The 10,836-nt window shown below is 49.0% G+C and overlaps 2 protein-coding genes across 3 annotated transcripts in view; both read left to right on the plus strand.

Annotated features, from left to right (window-relative positions):
• The window catches only part of ZNF785 (zinc finger protein 785), a 4,176-nt gene extending 1,773 nt beyond the window's left edge, over positions 1-2,403 (plus strand). The window contains 1 exon segment of the mRNA XM_017515466.2: positions 676-2,403. Within this exon segment, the coding sequence (XP_017370955.1) occupies positions 676-1,562 (887 nt within the window). The 3' untranslated portion in view covers positions 1,563-2,403.
• A 6,421-nt stretch (positions 2,404-8,824) lies between these two features.
• The window catches only part of ZNF688 (zinc finger protein 688), a 4,434-nt gene continuing 2,422 nt past the window's right edge, over positions 8,825-10,836 (plus strand). Inside the window, exons 1-2 of one of the 2 annotated variants that reach the window (XM_017515467.2) lie at positions 8,825-10,155; positions 10,467-10,580. In XM_017515467.2, the coding sequence (XP_017370956.1) occupies positions 9,960-10,155; positions 10,467-10,580 (310 nt within the window). In that variant the 5' untranslated portion in view covers positions 8,825-9,959. The remainder of the gene's footprint in view (positions 10,156-10,466; positions 10,581-10,836) is intronic. The other variant, XM_017515468.2, reaches the window with a different exon arrangement.

The raw sequence follows: 10,836 nt of genomic DNA on the forward strand, positions 1-10,836 counted from the left end.
AGTGCAATGGCGTGATCTCGGCTCACTGCATCCTCTGCCTCCAGGGTTCAAGCGATTTTCCTGCCTTAGCCTCCCAAGTAGTTGGGATTACAGGCACGCGCTACCACACCCAGCAAATTTTTATATTATTAGTAGAGACGGAGTTTCACCATGTTGGCCAGGATGGTCTCGATCTCTTGACATTGTGATCTGCCTGCCTCGGCCTCCCAAAGTACTGGGATTATAGGTTTAGTCACTGCAACTGGCCTTTTTTTATTTTTATTTTTTTTAAATTAGAGAGTTGCCCAGGCTGGAATACAGTGGCCCAATCCCAGCTCATTGTCCCTTGAATTTCTGGCCTCAAGCGATCCTCCCACCCACCTCAGCCTCCTGAAGTGCTGGGATTACAGGCGTGAGCCACAGCACCCAGCCCGACTCCTCTTTCATTATCTCCAGTGTTCAGTCTTCTTGGGTTAACCTGCAGACCGTGGCATTTGCTTTTACTCCAGGCTGGCTTTCAGGACTTCACGAGGTCCCTATCATTAAGCCGTGCTCCCTGAGGGTCATATTCTGAACCATTCCTGCCGCCTTCCAAGGCAGGACATGGTCCTGGAATATGCTGGTTTTGATTTTATCATCTTCCCTGTCTCAGGATCCAGGGATGGGTTTCTGATTTTAACCTCTTCCTTGTTTCAGGATCCAGGGATGGGAATGAGGATAAGGAAAGGGTGAAGAACTGTCCAAAACAAAAAGAGGTGGTGCATGAAGTGGCTCTCAAGGAGTGGTTGCCCAGCGCCACCTGCCCAGAGCTCTGCAGCAGTCCCAGGCAAAGCCCCATGAAGCCCTGGCTTAAGGACACTGTGACCCGAAGACCGCCCTACTCTTGCCTAGATTGTGGCCGCAACTTTAGCTACCCTTCCCTCCTAGCCAGCCACCAGCGGGTCCACTCCGGGGAGCGGCCCTTCCCCTGCACCCAGTGCCCGGCGCGTTACTCCCAGTGCAAGTACCTGCGCCAGCATCAGTACATCCACACCGGCGAGAAGCCCTACCCCTGCCCCGACTGCGGGCGCCACTTCCGCCAGAGAGGTTCCCTCGCTATCCACAGGCGGGCTCACACTGGGGAGAAGCCCTATGCGTGCCCAGACTGCAAGAGTCGCTTCACTTACCCCTACCTGCTGGCCATCCACCAGCGCAAGCACACCGGCGAGAAGCCCTATAGCTGCCCCGACTGCAGCCTCCGTTTCGCCTACACCTCGCTGCTGGCCATCCACAGGCGCACACACACGGGCGAGAAGCCCTACCCCTGTCCAGACTGCGGCCGCCGCTTCACCTACTCTTCCCTCCTCCTCAGTCACCGGCGCATTCACTCCGACAGCCGGCCTTTCCCCTGCGCGGCATGTGGGAAAGCCTTCAAGCGCAAGTCTGCCCTGGAAGCCCACCAGTGGAACCACCGCTCCTGCAGCGAGAGGCGCGGGTGGCAGCAGGCAGCGGTGGGGCTTTCAGAGCCCGTCCACGTTTTGGGAGGCCAGGATCCTCCAGTTCACTTCCGGCACTTTCCAGATATATTTCAAGAGTGTGGGTGATGGCGTTCTCACAAACTGGTCAGCGTTTTCTCTGGAGAGGAAGAGGCCAGGTTTGTGCATTGACGGATAAGGAAAGGAAGTGGGCGTTTAAGGAAAACAGAGTTCTGCCTTAGGGAAAAAGCAGAGGTGAGGGCACAGAGGACTGTGAGGAGGAGGAGGCAGGAATCTGAAAAGGTGCCTGGGGGCTGACCCATTTCCTGAACCTCCTGCACACAGGCCCCTTGTTCCCCATCCCACTTGGGATTCCTTCACTGAAAACCATTCACTTAACTGGCTTTTTCTTCTGGATTGTTCTCTCTCTTGGAACGGTGTACTTTTTGGCCTGTATTTCTCCTACTCCTCTGAGATGGAGTCCCCTACATTCCAGTGTCTATTAAAGGACCCACTCTGGATCCTCTAGAATAGAGGGGATACCTCGGGCCTGTCCCTCCTGAGGGGAAGCTCATCCCACGATTCTGTCTTTTACCAATGCAGGTGAAACATCTGGCAAGTAGACACCTGGAGTGCAGGTGTTGCTTGGTTGAAGACCTACAGGTGGCCATAGAGAGGACAGCGGCCTCAGGTGGGGAACTCTCCGCACCACTCTCATTCTGCACATAGTGCACAAACCATCAAACCTAATGAACTCTGGAATTGGGCCAGTCCTTCACTGTATGGATTAGTGATTGCAGCGTTTTTTTCTTCCTCAGATATTTGCATGTTCGCTGGATTTTGTGTTTTTTGATAAAGATGTATTCTTTGGCCCCGGTAGCTGGAAATATAATGCTGGAGGATTTTTATTTTCTATTTTTTTATTTTTATTTTTTTGAGTTGGAATTTTGCTCTTGTTGCCCAGGCTGGAGCGCAATGGCGTGATCTCAGCTCACCGCAACCTCCACCTCCCGGGTTCAAGCGATTCTCCTGCCTCAGCCTCTGGAGTAGCTGGGATTACAGGTGCTTGACACCAAGCCCGAGTAATTGTTTGTGTTTTTAGTAGAGATGGGGTTTCACTGTTTTGGCCAGGCTGGTCTCGAACTCCTGACCTCAGGTGATTCACCCGCCTCAGCCTCCCAAAGTGCTGGGATTACATTTTTTTTTTTCTTTTTAACTTTCTCTGCACTAGCATACTTTTTTTTTTAAAGAATAAATTACTTTTGATTAGAGTTGAAATCAAGGCATAGTCTTTCCAGTCTAATTTTTATTGTAATGCTTGCATATGTCAACAGTTAAGAAGGCCAGGCACAGTGGCTCACACCTGTAATCCTAGCACTTTGGGAGGCTGAGGTGGGTGGATCGATTGAGGTCAGGAGTTCAAGACCAGTCTGGCCAATATAGGGAAACCCTAGCTCTAGTGTAAAAAAAAAAAAAAAAAAATAAACCAGGTGTGGTGGCACATGCCTGTAATCCCAGCTATCGGGAGGCTGAGGCAGAAGAATGGCTTGATCCCAGGAGGTGGAGGTTGCAGTGAGCTGAGATAGCACCACTGCACTCCAGCCTGGGCAACAGAGCGAGATTCTGTCTCAAAAAAATCCAGCTAACCAACCAAACAAAAACACAACAGTTAAGAGAGGTCTTTCTGGCCCATTTAAATCTGCTAGCCCTACTTTTGAACAGAAAGCTTTTGAAGGAATGAACAAAAGAGGTAGGTAGGACTAAGCATATTTGCATTCCAGGACTGGTGCTCAGTGACTCAAATATATCTTTGAAAAGATTGCTTCTTTGAATCCTTGGGTTCTTGCCCAGGCTGGAGTACAGTGGTACAATCTCAGCTCACTACAACCTCTGCCTCCCAGGTTCAAGCGATTGTCCCACCTCAGCCTCCTGAATAGCTGGGATTACAGGCACCCACCACCACGCTTGGCTAATTCTTGTATTTTGAGTAGAGACGGAGTTTTGCCATGTTGGCCAAGCTGGTCTCAAATTCCTGACTTCAAGTGATCAGCCTGCCTCAGCCTCCCAAAGTTCTGAAATTACAGAGTTGAGCTTCAGTGCCCTGCCTTTTTTTTTTTTCTTTCTTTTTTTTATATGGAGTCTCACTCTGTTGCCCAGGCCGGAGTGCAGCAGCGTGATCTTGGCTCACAGCAGCCTCCGCCTCCCGGGTTCAAAGGATTCTCCTGCCTCAGCCTCTGAGTAGCTGGGATTATAGGTGCGTACCACCACGCCCAGCTAATTTTTGTATTTTTAGTAGAATGGGGTTTCACCATGTTGGTCAGGCTAGTCTCGAACTCCTGACCTCATGATCCACTCACCTTGGCCTCCCAAAGTACTGGGATTATAGGCATGAGCCACCGCTCCCAGCCCAAGATAATTATTAATGGGAACTGGAGCCACATGCGGTGGCTCACGCCTGTAATTCAGCACTTTGGGAGGCTGAGGTGGGTGAATCACTTGAGGCGAGGAGTTCGAGACCAGCCAGGCAACATGGTGAAACCCCATTTCTACCAAAAATACCAAAAAATTAGCCAACCATGGTGGTGCATGCCTGTAGTACCAGCTACTCGGGAGGCTGAGGCAGGAGGATAGCTTGAGCCTGGGAGACGGAGGTTGCAGTGAGCCAAGATTGTGCCACTGCACTCTAGCCTGGGCTACAAAGCATGACTCCATCTCAAAACAAAATAAAACAAAAACAAAAACAAAAACTGGGAACTGGGTGTTTACTTTACCACATAGCCTCTCCTGAACTGGCAGACCTGGATTCCAGGCTTGGCTCAGTCCCAACTAGCTGCGTGGCCTTTAGCATCACCTAGATTCTACAAATAACATTTTTCTCTATTGGCTTTACATGTGTCTTTCTGTGTATCCATCCCTCCATCCATTCAGTTATCCATTTTATTAGTGTATTTCAAAGTTGCAGACGTCATTAGATTTCACTTCTGAACACTTCAGCATACAGCTGAGTTTTGTGCAAGAAATTTCAGCTCTCAGCTGGGTGTAGTGGCTCACGCCTGTAATCCCAGCACTTTGCGAGGCTAAGGCAGGAGGACTGCATGAGCTCAGGTGTTTGAGACCAGCCTGGAAAACACAGCAAGAACTCATTTCTAACAAACATTTTAAAAAATTAGCTGAGCATGGTGAGGGAGGAGGATAGCTTCAGCCCAAGAGTTTGAAGCTGCAGTGAGCTTGGATGGCACAACTTTAGTCTGAGTTACAGAGCAAGACACTGTTTAAAGAAAAAAAAAAGCCAGGTGCGATGGCTCACCCCTGTAATCTCAGCATTTTGGGATGCCAAGGTGGGCGGATCACCTGAGGTCAGGAGTTCTAGACAAGCCTGACCAGCATGGTGAAACCCCATCTCTACTAAAAAATAAAAATAAAAAAAAGTAGCCAGGCATGGTGGCATATGCCTGTAATCCCAGCTACCCAGGAGGTTGAGGCAGGAGAATCATTTGACCTCAGGAGGCGGAGGTTGCAGTGAGCCAAGATTGTGCCATTACACTCCAGCCTGGGCAACAAGAGCTCCTCTCAAAGAAAAAAAAAAAGCAAGAAAGAAACTTCAGCTCCCACTTAAAGTTCAGTTGTACTCTGTTACTGACAAGTAAAGTCTATTGAAGCCTAATTATCTCCTGTATGTTTTGTGACTTCTCATAATAATCTGATCAAGAATCTTGAAAAAACATTTACAATTTGATGGGCAATAAAAGAATTTGAAGGCAAGAGCATTTTTTTTTTTTTTAGGCGGGACAAGGTCTCACTGTTGCCTAGACTGGAATGCAGTGGCACAGTCATGGTTCACTGCAGCCTCGAACTCCCGGGGTCAGGTATTTCTCCTTGTCATCTCAGCTTCTTGAGTAGCTGGGACTACAGGCACAGGCCACCATGTTCGGCTGATTTTTGTATTTTTTATACAGATGGGTTTTGCCCAGGCTGGTCTTGAATTCATGGACTCTGTCTACCTAAGCCTCCCAGAGTGCTAGGATTACAGGTGTGAGCCACTATGCCTGGCCAATTTTTGTGTTTTTGTAATGAATGGCAGGAAATACAACATGTCAGCTACTTGGGATGGAACAGTTTTAGTCTTATTTGAAAGTTTGATTCAGGCCTGGTGCCATGGTTCATACCTGTAATCCCAACACTTTGGGAGGCCAAGGCAGGAGGATCACCTAAGGTCAGGAGTTCGAGACCAGCCTGACCAACATGGTGAAACCCTGTCTCTACTAAAAATACAAAATTAGCCGGGCATGGTGGCGCATGCCTGTAATCCCAGTTACTCGGGAGGCTGAGGCAGGAGAATAGCTTGAACCTGGGAGGCGGAGGTTGTAGTGAGCTGAGATCGTGCCATTGCACTCCAGCCTGGGCAACAAGAGCAAAACTCCATCTCAAAAAAAAAAAAAAAAAAAAGAGAATCGAATCGAACTCTTACACACTATTGATAGATAGGAATGTAAGTTAGTACAGCCACTATTGAAAACAGTATGGAGAAAAAAAAACTACGATGTGGGCTGGACAGTGGCTCATGTCTGTAATCCAAGCCCTTTGGGAGGCCTACCCTGGTGGATCACTGGAGGTCAGAAGTTCATGACCAGCCTGGCCAACGTGGTAAAACCCCGTCTCTACTAAAAATACGAAAATTAGCTGGGCTTGATGGCAGGTGCCTGTAATCCCAGCTACTTGAAAGGCTGAAGCAGGAGAATTGCTTGAACCTGGGAGGCAGAGGTTGCAGTGAGCCAAGATCACCACAGCACTATAGCCTGGGTGACAGAGTAAGACTCCGTCCCCACCCCCCCCAAAAAAAAAAAACAAAACTGCTATGTGATCCAGCAATCCCACTGCCTGGAATTTATCCAAAGGAAAATAAATCAGTATATAAAAAGATAACCTGCATCTCTGTGTTTACAGTAGCCATGTTTACATAGCAAAGACATGGAATCAATCTAAGTGTCGATCAGCAGATGAATGAATAAAGAAAACGTGAATGAGATATATATATATCTCCACAGTGGAATTCAGCCATAAAAAATGAAATAATGTTGGCTGGACATGGTTGCTGAGGCCTGTAATCCCAGCACTTTGGGAGGCTGGAGCGGGCGGATCATGAGATTAAGAGATCGAGACCATCCTGGCCAACATGGTGAAACTGTCTCTACTAAAAGTACAAAAATAGCTGGGCATGGCAGCACGTGCCTATAGTCCCAGCTACTTGGGAGGCTGAGGCAGGAGAACTGCTTGAACTCAGGAGGTGGAGGTTGCAGTGAGCCGAGATCCCACTAATGCACTCCAGCCTGGTGACAGAACAAGACTCTGTCTTAAAAAAAAAAAAAAAATGAAATAATGTTTACAGTAACATGGATGGAACTGGAGGTCATTATGTTAAGTGAAATAAGCCAGACACAGAAAGACAAATATCACATGTCCTCACTTATATGTGAGAGCTAGAAAAGTTGATCTCACAGTGGTAGAGAGAAGGATACCAGAGATTGGAAGGGCGTATTTGGGTGGGAGAGGTGGGATGAATAGAAGTTGGGTAATCGGTACAAACGTACAGTCAGGAAGAAGGGATAACTTGTAACGTTCAATAGCGGAGCAGGGTGACTGTAGTTAACAAAGTACTATAAATTTCCATAGCTAGAAGAGAATTGAAATTTTCCCAACACATAGAAATGTTAAATACTCAACATGATTGATACCCCAAACATCCTGACTCGATTATTGTACATTCTATGTATGAAACAAAGCAAAATATCACATGAACCCCATAAATATGTAAAAATTATATGTTTCAATAAATTTTCTCCTTTTTTTTTTTTTTTTTTTGAAATGGAATCTGACTCTTTCACCCAGGCTGGAGTGCAGCGTGGTGTGATCTTGGCTCACTGCAACCTCTACCTCCTGGGTTCAAGCCATTCTTGTGCCTCAGCCTTTTGAGTAGCTGGGTCTATAGGCGCCTCCCACCACGCTCGGCTAATTTTTTGTATTTTTAGTAGAGACGGAGTTTCACCATGTTAGCCAAGAGGGTCTCGATCTCCTGACTTTGTGATCCCACCTCAACCTTCCAAAGTGCTGGGATTACAGGCAGGAGCCACTGCGCCCGGCCTATTTTTTTAATTTTAAAAATATTTATTTTATGCCTGGCCACAGAGCAAGACTCTTATCTCAAAAAAATAAAGACTAATTTCTAAGAGTATATTTTTTCCTTGGCCAGGCGCGGTGGCTCAAGCCTGTAATCCCAGCACTGTGGGAGGCCGAGGCGGGTGGATCACGAGGTCAAGAGATCGAGACCATCCTGGTCAACATGGTGAAACCCCATCTCTACTAAAAATACAAAAAATTAGCTGGGCATGGTGGCGCGTGCCTGTAATCCCAGCGACTCAGGAGGCTGGGGCAGGAGAATTGCCTGAACCCGGGAGGCGGAGGTTGCGGTGAGCCGAGATCGCGCCATTGCACTCCAGCCTGGGTAACAAGAGCGAAACTCCGTCTCAAAAAAAAAAAAAAAAAAAAAAAAAAAAAACAAAAAAAAAAAAAAAAAAAAAAAGAGTATATTTTTTCCTTATTCAATTTCTACACCATTCACCACGTGAAGTGCAGTGAGGCAGTTCCAGAACTCAAAGTAATAAGTATGTTAATAATATTTAATTATTAACAATTAATAATTAATAGTCAATAAGCATGAGATCAGCAGGAGTCACACTAAAAGCCAAAAAATATTTCAGGTGAAAAACAGCAAGGGTAGGCCAGAAAATACAATGAAATCTTCACTGAAAAGGCAGCAATAAAGAACACTTAAATAAAAAGGAAGGCTTGATATACTAGGGCCAGCAGCGGAGCCAAGCAAGGTGTAGATCCAGGGCCAGAATGACAGCAGGGACCTGGTAGGCCTTGCCTGTTACCTCCAGCCACCAGCCCCACGCTTAGCAAGCAGTATTCTGCATCTTGCGTGACTACAGGGTTATTCCAAATTTGGGGATGTAGGCAACTAGTACTATAGTACAATGCTGCCAGCCATGATGATGACCCATCTTGGTTGAAAAATAAAGACATTAAATCTAGGAAGCAGAGGATACAACCCAGGACAGCAGGAAGGGGAGACCCCATATGAGAAGAGCTGAGGCCCAATCCAGTTTAGAGAGAAGACTAAAGGCTAAAGGAGGGAAGTTTCCCAGGATAAAAATTAGGATTTGAAATTTGATGCTATCTTTGGTAATTTGGAACAACCGTAAAGAAGTAGAAATGACAGGGAACAGTGGCTCATGCCTGTGACCACAGCACTTTGAGAGGCCAAGGCAGGATTTCCAGACCAGTCTGGGCAACATAGCAAGATCCTGTCTGTTTAAAAAATTTTTAAATTAGCCAAGTATGGGAAGTGCCCCTGTGGTCCCAGCTGCTCGGGAGACTGAGGTGAGAAGATCGCTTGAGCCCGCGGGGTCGAGTCTGCAGTGAGCTAGGATCGCACTACTTACTGCACTCCAGCCTGGGCCACAGAGCATGACCCTGTCTCAAAACAAAACAAAACAAAAAATCCATGTATGTTAATTTGGCAAAAATTACAATGTAGTTTAAAATTTCCCCATTCCGATTCCATCCTCACCAAGCACGTTCCTTCGCCTGCAGCTTCGGTCTAGAGCCTGAGCAAGCAGAGGTGCGGATGCCAGGGACCGGGTAGACTCAGTAGCTAAGCTCCTACTGCAAAACACGCACCTGCTTCTACCGCAAGTGTACACATGGTTTGCCAGGGTGTGCGCGTCTTCCCAAGAGGTCTGGGAACCAGATTCCAGATGCCGCCAACAGGAGGGACGGTAAGAGACCGTCGGGGACACGATCCCGAGCACCGTAGATGCCGAGGTCCCTGCTGTGCTCCAGTATGTCAATAGAGGCTTCAGGACCGCGGGGGTCCCTTCAAATGCCCCGCCAATCCCAGGCCAATCACCGCTCAGCTTCTTCCGGGGTCCCGGCCAATCATCGGCCGTTGCATATGGCGGGTAAAGAGGGATACGTGAAGGTTCCGGCCCATCCATCTTTCTTGAAGGCAATAAGCCTCTAGCTTCTACTTCCCCGTCACCCCGCCTCTCCCACCAGAAAAGCATCCGAAGCGGCTTTATTTAAGGGGAAGTGGGTCGTTGAGGCCGGAGAAGTCAGAAAGGCGCCATATTTGATACGGTCAAAGAATGGCGCCCTTAAGAGCAGCCCATGACAATTGAACCTAGGTGGTCGCCATATTTTCTGAAGGCACCTTCCGGGTCCCTTAACCCGGGTGTCTAGGTCCAAGCGGCCATCAAGTGAATAAACACTGAGGAGTTCTGTTTGTCCCTATCAGAATCCCGAATCCCTAGAAGCCAGTTTCTGATACTTCGGTTGCCTCGGCTGCGTTCGGACGCCACGGCTGGGCGGGGCAGCCCTTCCTGTGGACAACAACGGCTGAGGCCGGGAGCGGGGAGGCGGCGGCCCCAGCGAGCTGGCGGCGGCCGATCGGGGCTGCGAGGCCCCATGGCGCCGCCCCCAGCCCCGCTCCTGGCGCCGAGGCCCGGGGAGACCAGTCCTGGTTGCAGGAAGCCCGGAGCTGTAAGCTTCGCAGACGTGGCCGTGTACTTCTCCCCGGAGGAGTGGGGCTGTCTGCGGCCGGCGCAGAGGTCCCTGTACCGGGACGTGATGCGGGAGACCTACGGCCACCTGGGCGCGCTCGGTGAGAGCCCCGGGTCCGAGTCCCTCTCCTCCCTCACCGGGTTCACAGGGGAGATGATGTAGAAGGACCGAGAGGACTGTCAGCCCTAATCCCGCACTCTTGCACCAGCGCCAGCAGCCATCTCCCATTCCCAGGGCTTCAGGTACCCCCTCGGGAGTGTTTTCACCTGCATCCACTTCATTCAGGCAGCAGCACTGCATCCCCGTCCAGGTTGAGTATACGCTCCGAGGAGGTGCTCTCAGCCTGGAGGGGAATGCCATCTTCCCACGATGGCCTCTCAGGCCCGCGCTGTGATCCCTGTTCTCTCCCAGGATTCCCAGGCCCCAAACCAGCCCTCATCTCTTGGATGGAACAGGAGAGTGAGGCTTGGAGCTCCGCCGCCCAGGATCCTGAGAAGGGGGAAAGCCTGGGAGGAGCTCAGAGAGGTGAGGGATGGTCCCAGGTCCCCCACTCTCCAAACTTGGTTTTCCAGGGCTTCCTGTCTAGCAGTTTCCTTTCAGGGCCCCACTTCTAGCATCCCTAAAGAAATTCAACTGTTGAATACTAGAAGAGTAAAGAAGGCAGAACTGGTACAAAGTTTTCAGAACATAGGACAGCGGTCCTGTGGGGACAGGGAGCCCAGTCCAGCATGCTTGAGCTTCCAGGTTCCTCTCATTCTCCCTCTTTTTTTTTTTTTTTTTT

The sequence above is a fragment of the Cebus imitator genome, unplaced genomic scaffold (assembly GCF_001604975.1).
Source record: "Cebus imitator isolate Cc_AM_T3 unplaced genomic scaffold, Cebus_imitator-1.0 Scaffold552, whole genome shotgun sequence".
NCBI classification, from domain to species: Eukaryota; Metazoa; Chordata; class Mammalia; order Primates; family Cebidae; genus Cebus; species Cebus imitator.